Below are 26,475 nucleotides of genomic sequence, written 5' to 3'. Positions count from 1 at the left end.
ACACAACTGACCACTATACTTTATTTGTACAAAGTTTTGGAAACCATGTAACCTTTTACTTCCACTTCATAATTTTGAGTTGTTTTTGCCTATTATAAAATTTGTATTTATAATTAAAGTTTGTGGTTATAATTAAAGCATCAACTACGAGGAACTTTGAGCGGTGTGAATACTTTTTCGGAGCATTGGGTTACATAACAAACCGGGTTACATGTATTACAGAATACAGTAATTAGGTTATTCAGTAATGTTTTGTTGAACTGTACATACAACATATTTGATACTATGTTCAATTCTACAGTTTGCATGAATGCATAGAAAACCGTCTGCTAATTTGTTCAGGTTCAGGTCAAAAAGTTGACAGATTTATTAAAAAATAATAAAATATACATAAACTACATGAGTTGTAGAAGAGATGTCTCAAATGATTGGTTCGAAAATCTTGTTTTATAATTTGGGTCATTGCTTTATGAAAATTGCACGACTTCACAAATTAAGCAAAGACAAAATATCTAATGGCTGCCCTGACAGGAAGGTAATCTTTGCAGAGGAAAAAAAAAAAAAAAAAGACATCTCCTTGGCAACAGTGACATTGCCCGACTAAAAACAAACAAACGTTTCATGGATTGCCGCTGTGTTTTCCATGAGGCAGTCCGGTGAGAGCTCAGTTATGGTCCAGTTTCTGACGAAGTATTGGAACCTGCAGCGGCGCTGCTTCCCCAGCTGACCTCAGTCCGACCACCTGTTTCCAATAGTCGACCTGCCAGAGGCTGTTAGGATCTGTCCACCCCCAGAAAAGACCTTTTCCTACGCAGCTCCAAACCCAGCCGCGCACAGGCTATCCAGTCGCACTGATTAATCACATCAAGATGGACCGTTCAGCCGTGCAGCGCTGCAGAGAAGTGTGCGAGTGTGTGTGCTATCCTTTATGCACACACTGCCACACTCTCATTCTCTTTCTTCTGTCCACATTAAGATATCTGACCGAGATATTTCATTAGACATTTGCTGTTCTCGGATATTAAGTTAGTTATTCATTTGATACCTGCAGCCACATGGAGGCAGGCGGAGGCGAGCTCTCCGCTCTCTTTGAAGGTTCCCGGTTCTGTTAAGGTTGCCATGGGGTCAGTGGATGAACCTGATTGGCCAACCCCCTGCGGACCACAATTGGAAACGCCAGCCGCTGTAATCATGCTGTGACGGAGAGTGACGCTGTCCTCCGAAGTTAGACGGAGGGTTGTTTGAAGTTGATTTGAGTCCTTTAGCATGTGGGTAATGTGATGTGAGGCAGCCTCTCGCTGCAGGAATCCTCTGGGGGGAAACACTCTGAGGGGGGCCAGCAGACGGGGCTGCAGCCTCGCTTCACCCTGATGGGAGCTGACTCTGCCGTGTAACCGAGCGTGGAGCTCACTAACAGCGCCGGGACGTTTACGGCTTATATTGAATCAGCTCTGCACAATTAACCCCAACACTTGAGAGCACATGACAGAGCGGAGGAAGAGGGACAGGCAGCGCGGTGGATGCAGACCTTAGAACTGAGGCACATGATCACGCTCTCCTCCGGCTGGTTTGCTTCAAGTGTTTTATTATCAAGATCTGCAGATTCCAGCAGAAAGCTGGACCGGAGTGTAATAAAAAACACAGAAAATTGGCTAAATGTTGATGTTGTTATGTAATCTCTGAGGACTGAGAAAAGTATTTTGTCACAACTTTGTTGATTTATGTGGGTGGAAGCACAGTTATTAATTAATCAGAACTACAATCTGACTTCAAGACATCAAAATCAATGCAGTAACTGGTAGATCTTATTATGGCACTGCATACATTTTGTCTTTGGCTCTGCTTTCTCCATGTAAATTTCAATAAAAAAATAAAGAATCAACATGAATGGAAAGAGCTAAACGCAGCTGTCGTTTCAACCTAATTTAATTTAGCTGTTAAATTAGCATTTTTACTTTTTGGCATACAATTTTACTCAGCTTTGTTTAACTTTCATATTTCTAAAAGTTACATTTTAGCCATTTGTCGGGAAAAAAAAGATGAACTAATCTAATCATCAAAAAAACCAAGAGTGACTGAAACGGTTTCGGTTGAAGCGGACGTGATTTTCTCCGATAAACTAGGCTACAGGAGGAAAATGAAAAATCTGCTTTTGTCAGTTTACAATTTGCAGATTCACCATTGGAACAAAGTGATCCAAGCATTGGCCCAAAACAAAGAACTGAACATGTTTTATTTTTACTTTTAATTAACTTTTGAAGGAATTAAGTTTCTTTTTCTCGTCAGAAGGAATTTAAGGTTTGCAGAGTTTTCTGTTCCTCCTCAAAGGAACATCAGTTAACGTCTGTCACCGAAGCTGATATCTTAAAAATGTGTCGCGATATTTAGTTTTTATAAAGTTCCTTTACGTTCATGCTTAGTCTGACTTGGAACAACTATGGGGATGATTCAGAAGAATATTGTTTTTAACGTTATTTGAGCAACATAAAAATGTATTAATCCTGTCATTTTTAAGGCCTTTGTTTTAAGGAAGAAGCAGTCCTGAAGCAGTCTTTATACTGCATTATGAAAGCTGGATTTGTGATTGTTTTATGTATTTCTGCAAACTTATAAGGAACAAGAACTGCATGATATCAGGGAATCTTATAATTGTGAATTTATTTCTGAATATTGCAACGGAGAAACTGATTATAATTAGTCCACATTTTCTTGACACATGTTGATATTGCAATAACAAATGCTAACTGTAAAATTGCATAGCACAATATGAAAATATAAGTTTTTAATTCAACCAAATTAGTCAACTAATATCCATTATATACTAATGATTCACCTAAATAGTAAATAAATAATTTCTTGCTATTTTTAAACCCATGTTTCATTTTTCTTCTGCTTCACAGGAATCAATTACTTTGTGTTAGTTTATCCCATAAATTTTCAATAAAATACATCAGGATTCAGGATTCTTACATCAATACTTTAACGAGAAATTTACTTGCGTCTTTTTTCCTCTTTGATTATTTTTTTTTTACACATCAATGAACGTACAAGAAAACCTCCTAATATGTTGATTATGTATTTGTTTGAATTTGCCAGTGCAGATGTCAAGGTATGTGGAGTTAAAAAAGGGGACGTTTATTGACCTTACTTTGCCCGTACTGGCTGTACTGGTAGGACGCAACGTGGTCCACTGTGTAGCCTGGTGAGCTGTAGGACGGGGTGCAGTAAGACTGGGAGCTGGGCAGGGAGGGCAGTGCTGACATGGAGGGAACACTGGAGAGACCCTCCAGACCCTTGATGTGGTCCATGCGTTGGCTGCAGCTGGCGGCCATGCCACTGGGGGGCTCCAGGCCGCCTGTCAGGGGGGAGATGGCATAGTCGCTTTGGGGCTGGTGTGGTACGCCGCCTGGGTTCAGCAGACCCATCACCTGATTTACAGAGAAAACAGTATTACTATGAGATATAAAAAAAATAAAAAATCTTTTTTTTTGCTGGTTTTGAAGGTTCTGATACACTTAATATATTTATTTGTTTCTTCCAAGCACAGAAGTGAGTGTTCATAGCATTTGGATACACAAAGGAAATCCCCCCCGCCAAGGACATCAAAAGACTCCTTGTAAGTCAGTTCCAGACACAGATCGCACCAGAGAGGAGGAATTAAACAATTTGTCTCTGATCCATGGCTCCACTTATTCTAACATTTCTTTTTGACGCTGCTCCAAAAAGCAGTGGCACAAGATAGGGACTTATCTCTGAGAGAGATACGCTCGGAGAGATAAGACAAAAGCAAAGATCTGTGTGAGCTGGGCTTTGTTAAACCAAAGAATAGATTTGCAGTTTGGAGAAATCCTTTAGCTCTTGACCTGGTCTTTATTAGCGAGCAGATAATCAAATTTAAGGAAACAGTTCTTGGCCCGCAAAAGACGGAAAATAGCCGTGGGTCAAAGAATTACGGCTGCTTCAAAACAGACCTGAAAAACCACCAATGACCCAGTGTCGCTTATCAAATCTACCTGTCCTTCATTAAAGCGCTCTGTGTACGATTATTAAGGAAGTGAGACCAACTCTGTCTTCTTTAAAACTGAATCTGCTACCTTCAAATGTAAAATATCCCACCTTTTTCTAGCAGAGCAAAGGCCTCCAGGCTGACCTAATGAGAAGCAGGTACGCTGCTCTTTGCGTCCTCTCAGCCCCTCTAAGTGACACATTATTCAACATCCACACACACACATGGTCCTGCTTAAATCATTTCCCTAGCAGGGGAGGTGAGTGGAGCAGTCCATGTTGATTTTGAGAGCAGAGTTGTGTTTCCTCCCATGCCTGCTAACATTTTCCTTAAAAATTACCAAAATTTTTGAGGGGTTTGTTTAAGCAAAAAGCCAGCAGGAAAAAAGTGCTACTTAAAATGATGGGTGCCTGTATGCTGCCTTTCGTTTTATCTCTCTCTAGCTAAACCCTTACCCATCATGCCTCTCTACCTGTGAGCCTCTCTCTCTCCCAACATTCAGGGTGTTTCGTTTTGGGACGATGCCGTTGCCAGCGGCCTAAATCGACACAGCTCAGCAGGGAAGAATGTCGGTATGGAGGGGGGGAAATATCTGAGACAGGATATTCCTTCTTTGCTGCATGAAACATATACAAATAAATTAGAACTTTCTGCTTTCACGAGGAAAAATGCTGAGGCAAAAATTCAAAGAATGCCATCAGGAGAACTTTCCCTTGAGGCTGCAAGAAATGTTCAGCTGTTTGTCCATTCACAACATGGCCTTCAAACTCTTACGGTGCCTTGAGTGTTTTATACTTACGGTTGTCAGATTACACATGCTCTGATGTATTTTCTTGAGATTTTGTGCCATCAATTCTAACAAAGTAGTATTTAATTGTGAAGTTTTCTGTCTCCTAAAGCTCCTAGTATTGTCTTTGCTCATGTTTTTACTGCTTCCAACAAATGCTGAAAGAAACATTACTGAACAAGCAGAAATACATGGAAACAAATTACTTTTTAAACTAATCTATTCGTGAATGATTGGTTTTATTTGTAAAAATGTTTGAAAGCCATGTTTCGATACCTCTTAACCATTATGCACTACTTTTTTGTGATCAAAAATCCAGCAAAAAATGTTGAAGCTTGTGGGAAAATGTAAAAGAGATCAACGAATGTAGATACTTTTCCAATGAAGAGGAGAATATTTTATAAGCATGCAGGAACACTCACATCATCAAATCTTTGAACAAAGTTTGCTTGGCATGTTACAAAGAGAAAAAAAAAAAACAGTAGTCTGTTGCTGAAAAGCAGTCTCAGACGTGGCGCTCAACCATGTCGTGTAATATTTGTGTTAGAGATGTTGCGAAAGCCTTGGCTGATCCTGTGAATGTTATGGAGATGATCAATTATCCCCAGAATGTGGATGTTTGTCCCTGTAACTATGCCAATCTGCATGTGTGTGTCGCTGTCCTCAAACTCTGTGGAGTCAGACCGCGCCGAGCTGAAATCTCATTTTCTGCCTGTTAGGGTCCCAACCCCTCTGCCTCCTCTGCTGCACCCGTCGTCTAGGTGCCGAGACCTTGGGACTTCATGCCTGGAAAATTGACTGTAATTGTCTTTTCACTTCTCATTTGTCACACAGCGATTTGTCCTCTGTCCTTTAAGAGTCATAGCACATTTCTCCTCCACAGGGGAAGTGCTAATCCGTCACTGAGTTCAGGACTTAGTCTGCAAACTTGTTGTGTGACACAATCACAAGTCTGGAAACTTGTGACACTTTTTTTGTTTTATGACACTTTTTTGTTTTACGACACCTTTTTGTTTTATGACATGAAGCAGCTCGCACATGTTTGTACCTGGTGTCTCACCTGTGGAGAGAGGCCGTTTCCTATTGCGGAGTTCATGGGATTTGTCGGCCCGCCTGGGCTCACGAAGCTGTCCGAGTAGCCTGAGAAGGAGTGGCGTCCGGAGGCGAGGCAGTAGGCAGAGCCGCCGTCTGCCTGCCCTCCGCCAGCGGAGGCCTGATGGCTGGAGGAAGGAGGCAGAGGCTGGGGACGGTGCACCGTGCTGGGAGGCTCCGACACTACAATCAGAGATTAACTGTAAGGATTTTGGGAAAACTTGCACTTTGTTGTCTATCTTGCAAATTAAAACTGTGCAAATAAAAAAATATAACATGGCTTCTAAATTAAATAAAGATGCAATGACGCTGCAGCAGCTCTTCAGAATAGTTTTCGGTTGTCCAGACTGCCACAGGATCTGCGAGATTAGTCAGGTGTCTACAGGGAGCCTAAAGGATATTAAAAAGAAAAAGTTTTCCCCAGCTGCAGTCTGGCCACTGTGCTGGCATCCCATAACACCACACAGCAGACATATCAGAGGCTACATTCACAAAACAGGCAAATTCAACCCAAATATGCGTATTTTGCCCATATGCAACCCATATCTGACTTTGAACGGCAATCTGAACGGCCCAATTCTCATCTTTCACTCAAAAAAAATCTGATTTCAGCCACTTCCATATGTGGTACTAAATTGAATATGTATCCTAAAGTTTTCAAAGCGTCTGCAGTCTTAACGGTCATGTCACATTTTATCCGACTTTTATGTTATTGATGAGACATGTACAATATTTCTGCTCCAGAAGAAGCCAGACACAGTGAATCTGGAAGTTAACAATGGCTGAAAATTATAATTATGAAAATGTGAAACTTATTAAAGAACTCTGTCACTCAAGTAAATCACATCACAATCCCACCACTGCAAGATCCGACTACAAACAGACATCTCAACATAAGTTTGCAGTCAGTACCTGGCTTACCAAGATAACAATTTTACTGGATGAGAAATTGTTCCTGACATTCTTGCAATAAACGATAATACTCTTTTGAGACCATTTTCAAATAATATATTGAATATAGCGTAATAAAACCAGTTTGCCCTCTCAAATACCAATAAACAATAATTTTGTAAAGAACCCGTAATACTGGGGCTGGAAGGCATTTTAAATATCCAGAATAAAACATAACCAAAAATATAAATTAAACAAAAAAATTATTTTATAAATGACCACATAAATTATGATTTCACACAACTGTTAACATAAACTAAAAGGATTATGATATCTCTTGAAACAAAATTGCCCTTCAAAAAATATGAATTATCAGAATGGAAATTATTGAGCTTGTTTTAATTTATCATGTGATTAATTGCTGTTTGCGACAATCTTAGTCAATACTACACAAAAGGCTATTGGTATTAGTTATTAGTCTTTTTATTAGCCTCCTTCATCTTGTTATGATGTTGTATCAACACTTCTGCTGAGCAAACTGTTCAAATTCAACAATATTTTTACACATTTTAGAAAGACAAAAAAACTGACACCGCATATCACCCTGAACTCAACATCCACATGGGTTACATGCAGCATCACACAAATTCTAAAACACTATTAAAAACTGTCACTATTTTGTGTTGGTCTATCGGAATCACAAATTATGAAAAAGTTAAAGGAGTGTGAAACTTTACACAAAAATCAAAAGCCAGTGATTGTTAATAGTTGTCCCGTACCCTGTGCTATAGATGACGGCGAGTAGGTGCTGTCGGAGAGCTGGTACGGCGGGATGCTGGACATGGCTGTGGGGGGGAATCCACCCGGGATCAGGTGGTTGAATGCCATCAGCTGATTGGCTCCAGCTTGTTTCCTCCACCTCGCTCGCCTGTTGCTGAACCACACCTGGAAAGGACAGGCAGTTATTTCACTTATATTTGAGTTTCATTTGCTGCTGAGTGTGTAATGCTTCCATACTTGTCAGAGGGTGAGAAGTTGAAAGGGAAGGTGTAGACTGTGTGAGAGAGAAAGTGTGTATCATGGCTGGCTGCACTGACTGACATGCTGAGCCCATATGGGTGTAACTCCTGCTGGGCCTGTTTATGTTTCCCATATGGAGCCTGTGGAGGAGAATTTTCTGGACCCTAGATCATAAATAGGAAGGTCCAGACTGGCCCCCTGAGACATCAGGACCAGAACTTGACTGTGATTTAATGTGACGGAGCACATAGAGCACAGCAGGCTGTCCTTAAATGCTGACAGAGTAAATAAAGCCACATTGTTTATGTCTGAATGAGTGTGAGAGGGATGCCTGTCATCAACAAGTGTGTGTTGGTGTTAGAAGCTGGAGATATATTTGCAATCTTTGGGTTTATACTAGAATTATTCATATAAATTTAATGACTTCTGAGTTTAGATGTGTCTACTGTCCCAGAAGTAGCTAGAAAAGTTCCTACCTGCACCCTAGCTTCAGTGAGCTTGGCCCTCTGAGCCAGCTCCTCCCTGGTGTAGATGTCTGGGTAGTGGGTTCTCTCGAAGGCCCTCTCCAGCTCCTCCAGCTGCTCGGCTGTGAAGGTGGTCCGACTGCGCCGCTGTTTCCTCTTCAGTGGCAGATCGGGCTCCGACTCCACGTCCGAGCCTTCGTCTGAGTGACTCGCTGTTTAGGAGAAAGGAGAACAGGGATTAAACGAGTCTACAATTTCAGTGTGCATTCACTCTGTCCCTTTTGGTAGTTGGGAGTTAAAACTAATCTAATGCAATAAAATGTTAATTTGTTCTGTGTTACACACATGCACACACCTGATAAAAAATACTGTATATTCCCACCTCTAGATTAATCCCATTGACCCAAATAATGTCAGCACAACAGGTGGTTTGAAAACCTTACAGAAAGACAAATTATTTCGATCCTGTAGCTATGCAGGAATAAAATTGTGACTTAAATATGTAGAGGTTGATGATCTAAAGCACACCAACTAAATCCAATTTGCCTCTCATATTAGATATAATGTGTCCAAATCTTACAGGTTTGTAGATTTCTCGTCATTTATTATAGAGGCAACAGCTTTCACTTACTATAATTTAATAATTCAGGCATGAAGTTCAGGCTAGGTTGAAATCTAGCCTCTGATTAATGATTACACTGCAAAAACACAAAATATTTTCACATATTTTTGGTCTAGTTTATAATGCAAATATATTAGCACATTTGAAATAGGAAAAAACTGATGTACTAGAAACTTTTTGGAAAGATACAGGCTCTTGTTTTAAAGAAAGAATTCCTTAATATTGATGAAAAAGTACTGGTTCTACTGGAAAATTATTTGACATAAGTGACACAACCTCTACATATTTAAGTCACAATGTCCTATGTTAATCTTGTCTTATTTCAAGTCCACTGAGATATTGGCACCAGACACTAGACAAAAATTAAGATTTTGTGTTTTTGAAGTGTATATTTACAATGTACGTCACTAGGGTTAAGTTAAAACATGGCCTCCAACCCAGTGTGAGATTCACACACTGGGTATGTATTGTGGGTCTTATTCCAGTACCTTTAGTACTTTCATCGTTGGTTGCTGCTTTAAAGTGCTTTATGTACTTTAAAGCAGTAACACAGGACCATGTTATGAGATGGTCCTGACGGATAACAAAGCACACAGATGGACCACAGGACTGGAATTTTGGAGATATTTATCGATAATTATGATAGTTTCATATCTAGAAGAAACTTTCTATCCATACTTTTACAGATCGTGTAAGACCGTTGTTACATTTTTTATTTTTTTTTTACCAAAACAAAAACTTTATACCAATTTTAAAACAAAAGATTTTAACTGAACAGAACTTCTAATTTACGGTTGATAAAGAAAATGTTATCAGATGCAATATAACCTGAGGCTTGGTGATGTAATGCGCCTGAGCAGCTTTTGTGTTTCATTTCTTTTCATTTCTGCCTCAGATCTGTGTTAACACTATTGTGAGATCTTCTCTGTAATCCAGCAGTTTGGTTTTTAACTACTTCAAACACTCCATTGGCTTCCTTCTCAGCTCACTGTGGCCAAAGCACCCACTTTTTGTGCTACACTTAATTAATTCCCCCTCAGCACAGGGGAAGTTTTGTGTGCAACACTGTATTAGTTCCCCCCTTGGAAGCGACAATAAAATACAAGAGAATCCAAATAGCTCGGGGCCCCTCATGTGAAACTGATCCTCTCTTCCCCTTTGGCGATTTTCTCCTCTCAACACCAAAAGCTGTGGGAGTCAACTTAACTTGCATTAGGAGCAAATTGGTAAAGAAACTTTCAGGCATGAGCGGCCAATACGTAAAATATTTTTGAGGTGGGAGGGGGGACAAAATTGAGACATTGGCTTAAGCCTCCTGCAGGATGTTTTAATGTGTTTTTAGCTGCATTATGCTGCCTGAATATTTCGGCATTTTAACAGTAAGGACAAATGAGCAGCGTCTCCAACAGGTGCAAAGAAAAGAATTTGAAATTGCCGCAGCGGTTTAGGGTTTCATCTCTACGCTATCAGCTGTTTCTGGAGCTGTTTCAGATGTGGTCATCACAGAGCGCCTGTAAAACCTCTGATGTGTGGGGGCCACATTTTTCCTCGACTTCTGAGTGACTGGGCTTTGTGCTTTAGATGGCGAGGAAGGAATTTGGGGTGTGGAGTTTTGGACAGGACGACCGAAAAACAAGAGATGAGGCCTTTTGTAGCCTCCCCCTCCAGTTCCTGCATAGAGGAAGGCCGCAAGGAATGTCCACCCTGTCCTACTCCTCCTCCTCCTCCTCCCCCAATCCCACCCCAGCATGCACGTTCCTCAGCATTTCACAGGGATTTGGGCCTTGGGAAAGCCGAGGCAGCCCAGGAAAATCCTTAATCACTTTGGAATTACCCATTCGGTTATGACAGCTACCGGGGTTTCTAGAACTTTTCAAAAGAAGCGACAGAGTGGCACCTCTCAAGTCTTGGGAGACTAGCACTGATAAAGTGCTTTAGGGAGAACCAAAGCGGGCTCATTAGTTTCATTCACTTGACTTTGGATTGCTGCATCATGTGATGTCAAGAGGCAGCATTTATACAAGAGGCTGAGCTGAAAAGAAAACGATCTGTGGCAGGAAGCCGAGCACCAGACACAACAAATACTGCAAAACGAACAGAAAAAGAATCGGAGCAGTATCACATTCACCGGACAAACACTTTATGTGCTTTGGCGCACAACCCTCCTTAAACAAGCACCACCTTCTCCTCCCTTATTCTCCCCCTCCTTGTCACCCTGTCTTTCTTTGTCCCCCCCCAATCTCCCTCTTTTCCACCCATATTTCTCTCTCCGACTCTCGGGCCTTTGTTGCTCCTCAGAGCTGAGGTCTTTGCCGTCGATTTCCACGCTCCATCTGTGGAATCCGTCATGGCTCCCTCAGCCCTTCACAGTGGAGGCCTGTCACCTGCCCCATGGGGGAGCTTGGGAGGTGTTGGAGGGGGTTCGGGGGGAGAGACATAAAGAGGCTTCGCAAAGAGGGCTGGGGTGGGGTAGATGGGGGCATAGCCTGGGGCATTGAAACCCCTGCCTTACTGCCCCCCCACCCCACCCAAAAAAGAGAAAATACTCTGCTAGCAGAGGGAACTGTAAGAGCACCTGAGGGGGGTGGAGGGGTTGTGGGGTAAGAAGGGGTGTTGTTATGGTTGTAAATGTACCCATGAGGATAGACTGTCAGGGCATCTGTGCTGGTTTTAGTCAAGCATTTAGACACTTAACAGGGAGAAGTTATACTTTGTGTATTTTCTTTAAAACGTTCAAATATTTATCTTTCAGTGTTTAAAGAAAACATTGGTACATGTTAGCTTAAATGTGCATTAATACCCCTTGAGCCTTTCCTAATTTTTGTCACATTACACCAACTAACTCCTACGCTTTTTATTAAAATTGTGCGATAATATTTATGTGAAAAAAATAAAGAGCGACATTTCTATTTAGCTCCACTCAGTTAATTTTCTTTAGAAGCAATTTCCGCTGTTATTGTTACTTTAACTCTTTAGGGTCACTAAGACAGAAAAAAACATCTGTTAAACATTGCTCCAGAAATAAAAATAAAATCAAATTTAAAAATTCTATAATTTTTTTCATGAGAACTAAAAAAACTTAAGTCCACACATAATAAATAATTCTAAATTTTCTGAATTTTTAACACCCTAAAGGCCAAATAAGAAAAACAGAAAACACATTTTCCATTACAAAAGAGAATGACAATTAAATAAAATAAAGGCAACTGCATTTAAATGGGAGTCAAAAACTACAAAAAATACTTCACGGATAAAGGGCAACACATTAGTTCAAATGGCGCACAAAGGAAATTAAGAAAAAATACCAAAAACGCACAACCTTGACAGAGTTTGTGCAATTTCAATAAACACAGTGAAAGTAAAACTGCAATGTAATTTGATAAACTCTAGTTCATAAAATAGCTGAAGCTCAGTAAGATTGGAATGAGAACATCCGTGAACATCTTCAATGCAGTCCAGGCACTGATTTTCAAATGGGATGGAATTAGATCTGGTAGTTGACTGATCCAGTCTGACATGTGGAAATGCATTTATAAACCTTTCCATTACAACTTTGGATGCATGACCGAAGCATGAAGTTGGTTCTTTGCCCCACTTTCAGGTCTTTTGCAGCCACTTGCAGGTTTTTCCCCAGGATTGCTCTTTATTTCCTCAATCTATATTCCCATCAATTCTGAACAGATTCTCCATTCCTACTGAAAGAAAACATCACTATGGCATGATGCTGCCACCATCGTTCACTGAAGGGACCATGTATTCAGTGCGATTTTAATGACTAGCTTTAAGCCACGCATTGTGCTGAATATTATGATTAGCTATAAGGATCAAAAAATGTAAAGCCCAACACCACAACCAAAGATAGAGTGGGAATTTATGCTAAAACAAAATTTATGCTACAAAGGAATGTAAGCTAAAACAGAATTTATGCTGAACGAGTTTATACAAAACTGAATATATGCTAAAAAAAATGTTTTTTTGCAAAAACTGAAGTTATGTTAAGGCAGAGGCTATGCTTTATGTAATTTGTGCCAAATTTATGTTATCATAGAAAACATGCTATATGGAATTCATGCGAAAACAGAGAACGTTTGCTAAATCTCTATTTATGCTAAAAGAATTTTGCTAAAGTGGAATTCATGTCAAAAACAATTCCTGGAAAATTGAATTTATGTTAAACAGCGGTTATGACAAAAAGTCATTTTGATCAAACGGAATGGACATTAAAATGGAATTTTTGCTAAAAAGGAATTTATGCAAAAACGGTAATTATGATAAACTTGCAAGTATGATTTCTGTTGTACCAAGCCTTCTGTTGTGGTTTTAGTTCTTGTTATGTGGCTTTTGCATTTTGTTGACTCTTCTGGGCCATTGTAAATTACAAAACAACAAATTTTAAATTATATTTAGTAAAATAACTGTCAGTTCACAATTGTTCATCACTTGATGTTAGTTTACCACTATGAAAAGTGTGGTTGTACCATAAGAAAACAAGAGGTATGAATACCTTTAAATACTGCAAATGTTAAAGCAGGTTGTGACGAGGAGGCAACCTAATCGACCCAAAAGCTTGAAGTTGCTTAAACGGGTAAAAGACACAAGGAGTGCAGTGCTCCACATCTATTACGCAACATAGCATGCAACAGTTTTTCCCTCATCTTGCATGCACTTTAGGGCAATGATAATCAAGTCAGCCCTGAGGCGTCTGCTGTCAATTAAGTCTCTCCCTTCTAAACACATCTTTACTCTTATTGATAATGGAATGTGCTGTTGAATCAGCAGCACTACATTAGCCTGCTTACTGCAACATGGAGGGGATGAAGTTTAGCTAAAGAAATCATGGTGAAAGCTTTTCTAACTTCTGGTTTCACAGAGGCCTGTATGCCATCATCGCCTCGCTATCCCTGACATCTGATTGTATCACTTTGGCACCGCCACATAGCCAGGGCCAATCAAATTATCCACTCTATAGTTTATATCACTTCCTGCATGTATATACAACCTAAATCTTAAAATGCTGTACTTACACAGCTGTATGTAAATATATATACATATTTCTGCTCCAGGAAAGAGCATATGAGCCTCTCGTCAGTTCATCCAAATATGAGAAAATATGCGCCTTAAAAGGGTCAAATGATCTGAGTACGAAACGGCCTGGAGAGACGGCCCGGGTGTGCTGCGGAGCATTAAGCTGCAAAATAAGAGAGGAGTGGTGGAAGGGAGTCTGGTGTTGGGGGTTGGAGGAGAAAAGAAAACTGTTTAATTTAACCAAACTGAGGACCTGAGAGGCGCACAGCACGAGGGGCTCTGAGCCAAAACAACCTCTCCTGAGCCAAGGAAGCCCAAAATGGCTCCCACCATGCTACGCCATCCCAAAGGAGAGGAAAACAAGGAGGAGAAGGCAGAGGCGAGGATTTAGCTGCAACAGTCTATTGGAAAGACTTTCAGCATTGACAAATTTCTGAGAGGCAGAGTGGGGGTGGGGGGTCGGACGGGGACACAAAGGCTTAAATATGTCCACTGAGACACGGGACAGTACACACCGAGCATAAATGCATGTGTGCATGATTGTGGGGCCGCTGGGAATTGGCCGACCATATGCGTTTTATTTACACCACAGTTTGGACGTACGGCTAACTCATCAGAGGCAGGGGTTGGAGGTGGAGGTGGTGGGTGGGTTAATAGTGAGGGTAAATCAAGCTCCTGACACATCTCCCCCTTCTCTCCACCTACTCCTCTCAAAAAACACAGAAAACAAAAGGCAGAGGAGACAAACGCAGCATTTATTTGGGCGGAGACGACCATGCTGCCTCCATTCAGGAGCTGTGGGACTAATTGACTGGTCGACTGCATTAAACAGTACATAGAAGTCAAGGCAGGCAGATGCTGGCCTGGATAATGGCTTTGCTGACAGCTTACGGACCCATCTGTGACGCTTTCTGCTGGGTTAAGAAAAACATGGTGCGTGTGGGTCTACATGAATTGTTGTGTGGGAGTGGGTGTGTGGGAGGAGGAGTGGTGGAACGGTAAACTCACTTGACTTGCTAAGAAGTTGCTATATTGACAGCTGCACTGCAAATGAGAGGATATGCGTCCTGTCTGGAAGATGAATATGCATAAAACAGTTTTCATAACTTCGAGTCATCTTCACGCTTTCTCACTTTACAACCAGAAACTTCTGAGTATTTTGTTAGGATTTTATGTGACAGACCAATACGGAGGATAACTGCGAAGTAGAAGAAAAACAATTAATGATTTTCTAAACGTTTCGGATAAATCAGAAAAGTGTGACATGCATTTGTATTTCACTCCCTTTAGTTTGATACTGTCAAACAAACTAACGTGCCATCTACTGTGTTCATAATTGCAGTCCACCTATGTGTGAATTCACCTTATAAATGTAAATCCAGCTGTTTTGTGAAGGCCTCCAAAGCTTAGTAGAGAATATTAGTGAACAAACAACAGCATAAAGGATATAAAAAAGCAGCCGACAGGTCAGAGAGGAAGTGATGGGAAGGTTGAAAATTAGGGTTACGTTGTAGAACCATATCCCAAGCTTTGAACATAGAGAGCTCTGTTCAATCTAACCATCTGAAAATGAAAATAGGACGGCACAACAACAAATTGACCAAGATCAAATACCTGGCACGATGGAAAACAAACAGTACACATCAACTTGAACCAGGGCTGCACCTAATGTCACATGAAAGCTGGGATGTTGGATGGATGAATACAACTATGGCCACACTTTTCAGATTTCCCTCTGTAAAAATGATCAAAAGTAACAAATAATTTCCATCTTTTTCAGAGTTATGCACTACTTTGTGTTGATTTAAAATAAAAAAATACGCTAATATTTGTGGTTGGTATGTGACAAAATTTGGAAAAGTTCATGTAGTACAAATGCTTGGAAAACGCTGCACATGTCCTCACACACACAAAGGCAAACTCTCATCAATCAAAGCCTTGTTGTGCTCAGAGTCATGACATGACGACAGTCTTAAAGAGTCTGCTGCTGTTAGCCGGGACTTCAGGGAGCGTGCTAGGGGATGTTGAAGGGTATGAGGAGGTGGTTACCTGTCATTTGTAGCTAAATGTGTTTCTAACCCTGTTTCCTGTGCAGCACTGGGGGAGAGTGACCTTACCGGGACCCGATGACCCTGCACTTCTTCTGTCTAAACTACAAAAAAAAAAAAACTCCCAGCAGCAGTCAGTGGGGAACATGCCACAAATCCAGTTTGCTATCACTGAAATTTTTATTTGTTGACAGATATAAAGGATGTTTGACTTTTTCTCCCTTTATTCCAGAGCCTAGGCGCTCTTTTTTATACAGCAGAGTTATCTCCCACAAGCATTTGCTTGAACAGCAACATACTTGAAACAGAGCAATGTGCTGCATAGTGGTGCATTCATTTCATGTGGGTGAGGGGAAATCTGATTTTCCTATTTTTTTTCTACCTCATGTCTCAGATGGTAAATATTACCAAGGAACTCCTGGTTTGGCAACAAATGTTGGAACAAGGAAGTTCCTGTAATCAAGTTTCAGAGAGTTGTGAAACTCTAGATCCAACTGATTTAATTATTCTTTTCAGCATTTTGTAAACAAATAATGGCATAGATATGACTGTTTGAGAGTAGACCTATGGGTTATCAGAGGAGACATTCCCACATGGGATGACTACTACATAAACATGCTTTTTAAGCACCCTGCTCCCACACCCTCAGAAGGCTTTAGGCTAATTAGTTAACAAAGCTCTGAAAGAAAGTCAGGCTTCATCAGTCAGATGATTGACAGCTGCCTGTCCCCCCATCAGCTATGTGGATGCTGCGTTTACTGCCCCCTCGTTGGCCTCTGCAAACTCTTGACACTCAACCCTGACCCCGGTAAGCTCACTTGCACGTACGCACACTTTAGAAACAATCGAGCTCACAAACAAGCAAACGGATACATGCAAGAGAGATTCTGCCTTACTTTCTCAGATACACACACTCACCCAGATTTAAAAACAACCTCTCTCCCCCGCCCACTCCCCCCAACTCAACTGTTGGGCCTATAGTGCATACTTGCAGCAGATAAAGAGGGGCCTTATTCGAAAGCCAGCCATTCTACTTGACCTTCGCCGAGCCTTTTCACTCTTTCACTCCCTTCAAACCATCTTTGGGGTGCGCTCGCCGCTCAATGTGGCTCAGTCCGTCGCGGGTGAAGACTGGGGGCACTACTGCGAATTTATTTGGGAGGGGGTGTCCCCAAATACCCCCCTCACACACGCACATGCGCCTAAACACACGCAACCTTTCTGGGCCCCGCCTTTTCAGAAAATCGTCCTGACTTCAAAGTTGGTGTGCATTCATTAATTGCCCTTTGAATTGATATCAGAGGGTCACAATAAGAGTGTGAAAGCAAAAAGAGGCTTTAATGAAGCATAGAGCAGCCATTCATTTGCAGATAACTATGTTTTCATGCTTGGATAGTCATCATGCAAGGCCTTATTAGAAGAGAGGGAGGGGTGCAGAGGGCTAGCGAGACGGAGAGAGCCCCAGGGTAGAGGAGAGTGATTTGGTGCTCGCCACTTGGCCCCTGTGCCCCCCTTTGCCCCCCCTTGCCCTTGTGCCCAGGGACTCTCTGAGTGACACATTCATCCGCTCCTTAGACAGACAGAGCCCTCTTCACGACACATTTGGCGGAGTCCAGTAATAGCCAATAGCTATTATAGGACTCATCAAGATCTTCTTTTTTCCTGTCTTTGTCAAATTTCGTTGGGACAAAAACAGCAACACTGAAAATACCAAGGCCATTATTTTTAATATAAGTTAATTTGCTGACAGCTGTCCCAATTACACAAATGATTGGTCTTAAAAGTGCTTTGAAATGTCAATTAAACTTTCTGTGGACTCTTGTCTGAAACCCAAACATATGAAGTTTGGAATTTGTTTCAAAAAATGCTTCACAGTAAAAAAGCTAAAGGCAGAAATCTGCAAACATGTTTTCAGACTGACAAATTCCACATTAAACAGTTTAAAAAGTTGTTTTTTTTTTATTCCAAACTTGGAATGCAGTTCCACTGACCTAACGCATTTGATCCAGCCCCAGAACAAATGCTCAAAAAACTAAAGGATTATTACATGTTCAGAACTCCAGAATAGCTGCACATGTTTGTCATTTCAAACCCGGTGGCATGACAATGTAATAAGTATACCATTATCATATTTTTCTATTTCCAAAAACCTCCACTGTGCACATTTTTTTTCCAATTTGTAACATTAAATTATCATATTCCTATACCCTAAAACTTTTTTTGATGATATGACAGATAATGTGAAGGAGGGAACTGACTTTTGTGGCTGTGTGGAGAAATGACTAATGCTGTGATTCCCCTCCTGTTGCTGAGTATTGCTGTTTAAATGGCTGCAGACAGGTTGCTTCATTTTTTTTCTTGCTTAAAGGAAAGACAAATTCATATAGATTCGTACAAATATTGTAGGTGGCAAAAAAATGATGCGGAAACTAAAGAGAGCCATCCATCAGTCTTAACAAGAAAGAATTATTTTAAAACTGCAGAGGAGATAGCCTAAAAGCTGATATGATGTTAGACTTGTTACTCTATAAAAAGTATAAAAAAATATATGTAATATATATGTATAATATAATAAGTACTTGAAAAGTACAACATAGCTTTTTATTCTAACGTTTCTGTATCAGAATGAAAGTAAAATATTATAGTTAGCCTTATAATCACTGTAATACTCAGCTTGATATATTACTATTGCAGCAGCAGTAAGAATGCATTGCTTTACTATTTTAAATAAAAGCAATTAAATCAGTGTGTTTTAAATCATTGTGTAAAATACTGCTATACCTGATACAGTTGGAAATTTTTATTTTCAACCTAGTAGTTTGCTGTATAACGGCTACAAATTCATCCATTATATGTTCTTGGATGGCTGGGTTTATGATTCTTAAGGTTTTATATATAAATCATTTCTGTGTCAAAAACTATGGAAAAAAAACACTCCCAGAAAACAACCATTCATTAGCAATATCATCAGTCAAAATTGAAGATAAATGTCACCTGTAAACTTTTTCATCACTAAAATAAATCCCCTCACTTGGCTCTAAACTTCATCTTGGCCTCCTTGTCTGCTCCTTCCTCCTCTTGTTCTGCAGGTTCTTCATATTATTTCATCCCCTCTGCTGTGACACCAATGTGGGCTGTGCCCCCCTTGTACCATTTGCAGCTCAAGGTCCCACACCCCAAGTGGCAGAGGAACCGAAGTTCCTCATTCAGTTGCATTATTTACACAAACAAAGTCCCGCTCTGTTTCTGTGACAAAGCTGGCTAAATCTTTATAGCTCTTTCATGTATTGTCTGTGCACGGTTCCCTTTTGTCCCTGAGCTACTGGCCTGGGGTTGTGGACACAATGAGGCCGGCAGAATGGAGGCAGATTGAAGGAATGTGCCTCAATAAACCTAATTATGACATGATGACTGCGCTCACCATGGTAGGGGTTTTTCAAAGATCCTGGGCTTATTCAATTAGCCCTTTCCAGGATCCTCTTTCACCAAAATAAAGTTATCCCTTTGACTGTTTGCATTGCAGAGTGGAATGTGTGGACATGTGTGTGCATACAAACGGTCGGGGTAAACGTAAGTGTATTGGCCCTCGACAAGGCTCCTCTGTATTATCGGGCTAATTTCACCAAAGTAAGTTTGGACTCTCAAAGATACACTGTTAATATGTGAGGCAGGAGGAGGGTGGAGGCGGGTACACCATGTCTGTTTTAATCATTAACTTTGTCTTCAGGGTTAATTGCCATGATGTTAACAGTTTGCCGGGACCCTAAAAATGGGCCTGGAGGGCCAAAACTGTTGTCAAATAAATCTAAAAATGAAGTGGGGTATATAGGTTTTTGAGAACTAAAGTCTTCCTGTTTAACGTTTAAAGAATTTGTAAGATGTTACTGTTAAATACATTTATATTGTTTAAGTTTAAAAGCAAACTGTATTGTTTAGATATTTTTTAACTTAACATAAAAAAGTTATTTGTAAGTATTGTTTCTAATAAAAAAAAAATCAACAAGTGACTTTCAGACCATGATGTTTACACATTCTGATGACTGTTTAGGCCACTGTGTATCTCTTTAATTATGTACAGCTGGTATTTCCATTGCCTAAAGCAGGAAATATGGTAGTTATATATGGTAGTTATCATCTGAGGAGATAATAGTCTTGTTCCAAAGTAAACAGTTTGAGCTCTCGATGTAAAATCAGTCCCAGTGAAACAAAACATATGCATAATTAACCCGCAAATTGACAATACACACCCTAATAAGGTTCCTTTACAAACTAGACTGACTTTGCTTTGTGCGCCGTGGAGGATGCAGCGCAGATATAACCCGAGCTGTGCGCCGCAGGCTCCGAGAGACACACGGAGAGCGAAAGAAACAGAGGGAGAGGGGCGGTGTCGCTCTCCAGATGAAAGTGCGATGAAATAAAAGAGTCGATTTAATCTGCTTGAAGAGATTTAGGAGAGCAAGCGGGGGAAGAGGGGGAAAGGAGCGGCTGGGAGGAGAGGGGAGGGCAAGCGGCTGAGTTTTCGGAGCTGTGCGCATGCAGCGCAGAGGACGGGCTGCCCGGGGCCCCCATTGTCAAGCTGTGCTACGGGCCAGACTGGGGTTCTCCCCGGGAGAACATTGGTCCCTATTCACCGAAAACACTCGGTAATGCCCCCACCCCCCTCGGTCATTAAAACGAGACATGGCACAATATCGACATCATTTAGAGGACATTATTAATGTTTGAGAGGCCAAGGCCAGGGCATCATCAAAGGATCAATGATAGCTCACGAGTTACATCAGGCTAGAGAAGTTCTCTTTGTTTTGAGGACCAGATATAGTTTGAGAATGGCTAACTCTGCAATTATAGTGTTAATTAAAAGCCACGTATGAGGGCAATATTGTGTTTTTGCTTCTAGCAATTTTATTGAATTTTATTGATGTCTCACAATGAATTATATACACTCTAAATAAGTTCGTGTTGGCTGGAGAAACAGCCTTCTTCTTGTTAAAGCTTTGTGGCCAATTTCACCAGCTGGGATTTTCATGCGCGCCACTGTCTTAGGGGGTGAGCGCGCATACTCCGGCTGTAGGTGGCTTTCACAAGACTGAATTGGCTAAGTGAATGGCAGCGGGCTTCTTGAGGCGAACCCTAAAAGAAAACATTTTGTAGATGAAAATAGCCGGTGAACGGGCCCTCCGAGCCGTGCCGGGGCAGCCGGAGCGCTCCCTGAATAATTCATCCTTCATTGCGGCCTCATAATGTCTTGCGTCGGGGTTTTTTCTCTCCCTTTTTCTGTGAAACTCTCCTTTTCCTTTCTATTCCTCTGGCTGAATTTTAAGCAGGTCGCCTTCTTCTTCTTCTACTTTAGCGGCGGCCAAAGCTGTTTCCAAGCTGGCCTTTTGTCCGCGCGCAGCCCAAGCGTGAGCCTCAAATGGACTCGCGAGCCTTTGTCTCCCAAGTTCATCCGCAAGCGTCCCGTTGTGCGCGCGAGGCGTGTCTTTGTGAGGAGATGGAGACCGTTGAACAAATGTTTGATCAACTCATCTGGGGGACATTTTGTCTCTTCGAACCAGGGACCTTTATCTCTCCTCCCCTACTGACGCAAGAGCAAGCGGCAGCAAATGCTGACATTTGGAGCCTTAAACATATTTGACCAAGAGATCAATATTTTGGGAACAATATGGTCTTCGCTTTGTTGCTGACAGGGAAATCGGCGTGCGCCAGAAGCTTATTAAGCTGCATGCTAAAAGTTTGTTTTCTAAGCTACTGGTCATACACTAAAAGATCTGAGTGTTACAGTTTAACCAACAAAATTGTGGATAATTTGCATGTATTTTATGTGAGAATGACGTACATCAATATTTCGGAATGTAAAAATGAGGAAATGTGATTCTTAGCAAAAACTAGTAAACGTTTGACAAATTCTGACTATCAAGTAATTATGTTAATTTATCTCCTTGAAAACACAGAATTAATATTTGATGTGAAAACATCAAATATCACTGACAATTTCACCAAGTTGAGAAACTGTCAGTGAAATAGTGATAAACTATTTAAACATGTTCTAAAATGTAAACTTTAGAGCTAGGAAGCACGATATGCTAGCAAGCTTGACATTAGCACTGCGGCTTACTAAACTGACATATTCATATAAATATAAAAGCCTTACTGTTCTATACACAACATTTGATAAATTATATTTAACTTAACCAACATCTTGAGTGAAATTCAAAATATTTAAGTAGGACTTGTCAAAATAAAGAAGCTAATACTGGTGAAAACTAAATCATTATTTAACATAACATTTATAAACTAATATTTAAATAGTGTCATAATCTTGCTTAAATTTTACAGAGCAGATTTTTTTCCCCCAGCTGGATAGAAACCAAATTAAATTATTTTAAGCTAGCAAACTCTGACAGACTCATTACCCTAACAGTTTTTCCCTCTGTCAGTCACAGCAAGGTCTACATGTTAAAAGACGTATGTTTGTAGAACTGTAATATAATATGGAAATTACAGAATGCCGCCATGCAACACAAATTTCCACTCTAGCAGTGCAAGCCAAGCATAAAAAAAACAACGCGATGACATTCAAAAACAATCTAATTGGCCCTAATGTAGCAAAGGTTGATGAAATGAGTGCAAAATGTCAAAATATCCCGCAAATCTGGAATAACTATACTAGTATTCAGCAAAAGGTTCAATCTGCAATTTTTGATGGTTTACTCTGGTACTCTACTTGTTAATTTTTTTACTCCTCATAAAAACTTACTACTCAGAGTCATTAAAGCTGTTCTTTCACGAAAACAGTTCTGCCTTTAAGACTTTTTCCACTGCTTGTAGCAGTTTGCAGCCTTAATAAAAATTGATCTGGTCTTTAATACGGAGCTCAAACTATATAAGCACAGCAATCAAGAGCAGTGTGATTAGTTTTAATAATGAATGAAGAAATTAAATGGTTGATGGGTTTATAATGCCTCACTAGAACATTACAGAATATTTGCTGAAAGGTTGTACGGACTTACTGTAAAGGCCCTTCATTTACTGCTTTTAAACCACTGCTCAACACACTCACAACAGGCAATCACACACATGCATTCTCCTCCTTCCCGCACAGAGCCATCGCCTGCTGTTTGATTTACGGTATAGGGCCTCATGGGAAAAGCATTAGTGGAGAGAAATGGTCGATAAAGAATTCCTCACAAAGGTTGACCCATACTCTCTACCAACATCCAGCAACTTTAAGCCACAGCTTTTACTAGTCAAATATTCTTCTCCAAACTGTTTTGCTAAATGTGGTGAAATTTCATAGAAGCCTCTCCAATAATTAAATTGCAAAACAAACGTGCACATTTCGCCAGGCCAAAATATAAACTCAAGAAGTAAACTCACATCTGTCTCCCAAGATGCCTTCAATGCTGTGTTTGGCTCTCCGTTCACTGTCCTCCAGCTCCTTCTTCTCGATCTCGTCTTCCTCTTCTTCTTCCTCACCTTTCCCCCCAAACTTAGTCCTCATGATGCGACTGATGGAGCTCACTGCAAAAGTGGAGGGTTCAAACAAATTGATGATGTCACCATGGAAATAAAGATTAGGTGAAAATATATGTAAAGGTTAAGAATTGTGCTGACAATTGGATTTACAATGATGAAAAATGATCTAAAATGTGAATATATTTATGTAAAACCATCATTTCAGTATTTGACTGTTTTATTTGTATTATTATTTTTGAAACAAACAGATTTAAAAACAAAAAAAAAGTAAAATAAAAACACGTACTTAAATTATGAAGAAAAAAAATTAGGCTACATAAATTTAAAAATTCTGCCAAAAAATACGTGAAATTCTTTTTTTTTCTTCCTTTTTACCTGAAGGAACGTTGTTGCGGTCACATATCCCATCCTTCAGTAATTTATCCCGAATCTCCCAGCTAAACATACCCGGGTTTTCCCGCTTGTATTCCTCTATTCTCCTCTCGACGTCCGGCGTTGTTCCCTGCTTTAAACGCAACAAGAGTTGTTTTATGTACTGACCAAACAAGTAAGCCGTTTTACAAAAATCAACAGGTTATTATGACGCATCAACACGTAAGTGCATGCATAAGTTTTTACTTTGATGGACTGCATGTAAGAAAAATATAAATTAAATTACCTTGGGCTTGCTGCCACCGATGGCTCCGGGTCTGATAGAGCCCGTCTCCTGGTACCTGCACAGAATTTTGGACACGCAGCCGTGGGAGACCCGGAGCTGTCGGGAGATGACGCACGGCCTGATCCCGTGGTGGGCCATCTCCACGATCTTGTGTCGGATGTGGTTGGGCAGAGGTCTGCCGTTGATGAAAACCCCTCCGAGCTGGTTGACTCGGCCTTGACCCAGCGGGGTAGACACTGTAAATTTAAATATTAAAAATATGAGGGGGAACTTCTCAGGATAGACCACGGGATCTACGGGATCTCTAACAAAAATATGTTTATTTGGAATAGGAAATTACTTGTAGCACATAGAGTAATAGATGTTTCATTAGTCTGTAAAAAATGTAGCTTATCTAAAACCTCCGCAAAGCAAACTGTAAAACAAGGTGGACAGAACTGGCGCAAAGTTTCGACAGTCATACCAATCTGAAAAAGTGTATTTAAGAAATAAAGAATCGACTTCACCGACACGTTTTAGTTCATTTAAGTCCTTCTTTTAGCCTTTACATCACCATTTAAACACAGAGACGATGACTGACTTTTCAATAGAAAGTTCTTAAAAGTCCTATTTTTTTTTTCCCGACTTCACTAAATCGAAATTTTGACGTGCTTTACCTTCCAGTGGGAAGCCGCTGCGGGGGTAGTTCTGAGCCAGCGTGGGTCGCATCATCCTGGGTACTGACCCCGCCAACGCAGTCATACCTCCACCACCCCCACCGCCTGCACCGACCTCCTCTTTTGCCGGGGAGGGCTCTCTCTCCTGCGGCGAACAGCAGCAGGAGTCGGTCGGTTAATGGACAAAATCTCCGTTCTTCTGAGAAGTCAGCACCGGTTAGCCTCGGTAGAGCTTAGCTGAGATCCGGGCTACAGCTAAGCACCGGAGTATCCCGGGACAGCCGCAGCCCCCTGAGGCGTCAAAAACCGACGCCAAAAAGATGAAATTGGGTTTTAAGGGACTTGAAGGGCTTGTGTTTTTCAGCGCAACGGGTTCTGCTTTTAAAGACCACGGCAACCAGCGCGTCGTTTCTATGGCGGAGATGTTGTTGTTGTTTGTTGACACCGGTTCGAAGTGAGAGTGGGCAGTCAAAAGTAGTGGAGGTTCTCCCGTGCTTGTCCAGCGCTCGCGGTTGTGATTGGCTGAGCGGCTTACGAATGTTTCGCAGGGGAATGCTAGGATTGGCTGAGGCATAAAACTTTTTTGTCCTATCAGAAACGCAGTCATATAGTTGCGCTGGACAGGACAGGGGCGGCAATTCACAGAGCGCAGATCTGTACATAAAGTTCACTTTTCAAAGCATTGAGATGCTAGAAAAACATATTAGGCTTGTGCTGTGTAACATAACTACGATAAATCAATTAAATGTTTGTTCAAATAACTAAAATAATGTCTTAAGTGTCGTGGCGTAATTTTTTACTCAGTTTAGATGTTGTGAATTGATCTTTTTTATGTCATTGCTTTATGGTGAAAAGCAATAATCATTGAAAACAAACATTTTTGTTGATTTACAAAGAATGGTAGAAGAGTTGTCTTCTTTTGTGCATTTTGCCTCTAACTCTCTGATACTGCACATATAGGTCATGTATGGAATTTCTACCAACTAAAAATTGGAACAGATCAACGTTTTAAAGTCCAACAAAATGAATGAACGATTTAGTCCCCAGAGTTAACGTTTAGACCAATAATTACTGCTGCAAATTTTTTATATACATTAACATGAGCGCAAATTTAAATATTTTCTCACTGAACACCACGTAGGTTCGTGAGCTCGCATGATTTATTAACGCAAAAAGGGAGGGGGGAAAAAATTTAATTAGAATTCTCTACCGCCAATCTGTGCGTAATATCATCTCCGAAGTGTTTACGCGTGCTATTGCCCGCGACCTCTAATTTGTTTCCTCCCCGTGGCCTCACATATATGACACAAATGGCGACAAAGAGCGTGCACTTCAAGGAATTTATTGTGGTTCTTCAGAGTGCAGCACCAACCAGCGAGGAACAGTCTGATGGGGGCCGTGCGCCTCAGCAGGGTATGACGCCAGGGCGGCCGTAAAGCCTGTCTGGCGCAGTGCCACTTTGGAGGGGAGGATTTATTTTTACGCTCTTACAACTTGCCCCCCGAAAGATGTCCAATAATCAATATCGCCACAAACAAAGAAGTTGTCTTGCGCTATGGGGTCACGGGTCACAACATCTTGTATCTTTCGCGGGATCTGACTGATGCGGTGGAGTGCGCTCCTACGGCTCTTAACTGGCACAAAGGCTTGCTTTAATTCACAAAAGGGCAACTTTATGAACAGGGGGGGGAAAAAAAGAGCAAGATTCAAGCTTATTTACCAGTAACCTT

The 26,475-nt window shown here is 40.9% G+C and overlaps 1 protein-coding gene across 6 annotated transcripts in view; it reads right to left on the bottom strand.

Moving 5' to 3' along the window:
• The window catches only part of pax3b (paired box 3b), a 28,874-nt gene extending 3,631 nt beyond the window's left edge, over nt 1-25,243 (bottom strand). Inside the window, exons 1-8 of one of the 6 annotated variants that reach the window (XM_008426212.2) lie at nt 24,746-25,243; nt 24,090-24,325; nt 23,807-23,933; nt 23,333-23,476; nt 8,273-8,472; nt 7,556-7,721; nt 5,854-6,068; nt 3,149-3,428 (exon numbers count right to left, since the gene is read on the bottom strand). In XM_008426212.2, the coding sequence (XP_008424434.1) occupies nt 3,149-3,428; nt 5,854-6,068; nt 7,556-7,721; nt 8,273-8,472; nt 23,333-23,476; nt 23,807-23,933; nt 24,090-24,325; nt 24,746-24,830 (1,453 nt within the window). In that variant the 5' untranslated portion in view covers nt 24,831-25,243. Of the gene's footprint in view, nt 1-3,143; nt 3,429-5,853; nt 6,069-7,555; nt 7,722-8,272; nt 8,473-23,332; nt 23,477-23,806; nt 23,937-24,089; nt 24,326-24,745 lie in introns of all 6 variants that reach the window. The other 5 variants (XM_008426213.2, XM_017308408.1, XM_008426216.2 and 2 more) reach the window with 5 other exon arrangements.
• Nucleotides 25,244-26,475: the final 1,232 nt, after the last annotated feature.

This window comes from Poecilia reticulata, linkage group LG13 (assembly GCF_000633615.1).
Source record: "Poecilia reticulata strain Guanapo linkage group LG13, Guppy_female_1.0+MT, whole genome shotgun sequence".
Classification (NCBI taxonomy): Eukaryota; Metazoa; Chordata; class Actinopteri; order Cyprinodontiformes; family Poeciliidae; genus Poecilia; species Poecilia reticulata.
The sequence above is the reverse complement of the archived record's forward strand: the minus strand, read 5'-3'. Positions and strand labels throughout refer to the sequence as shown.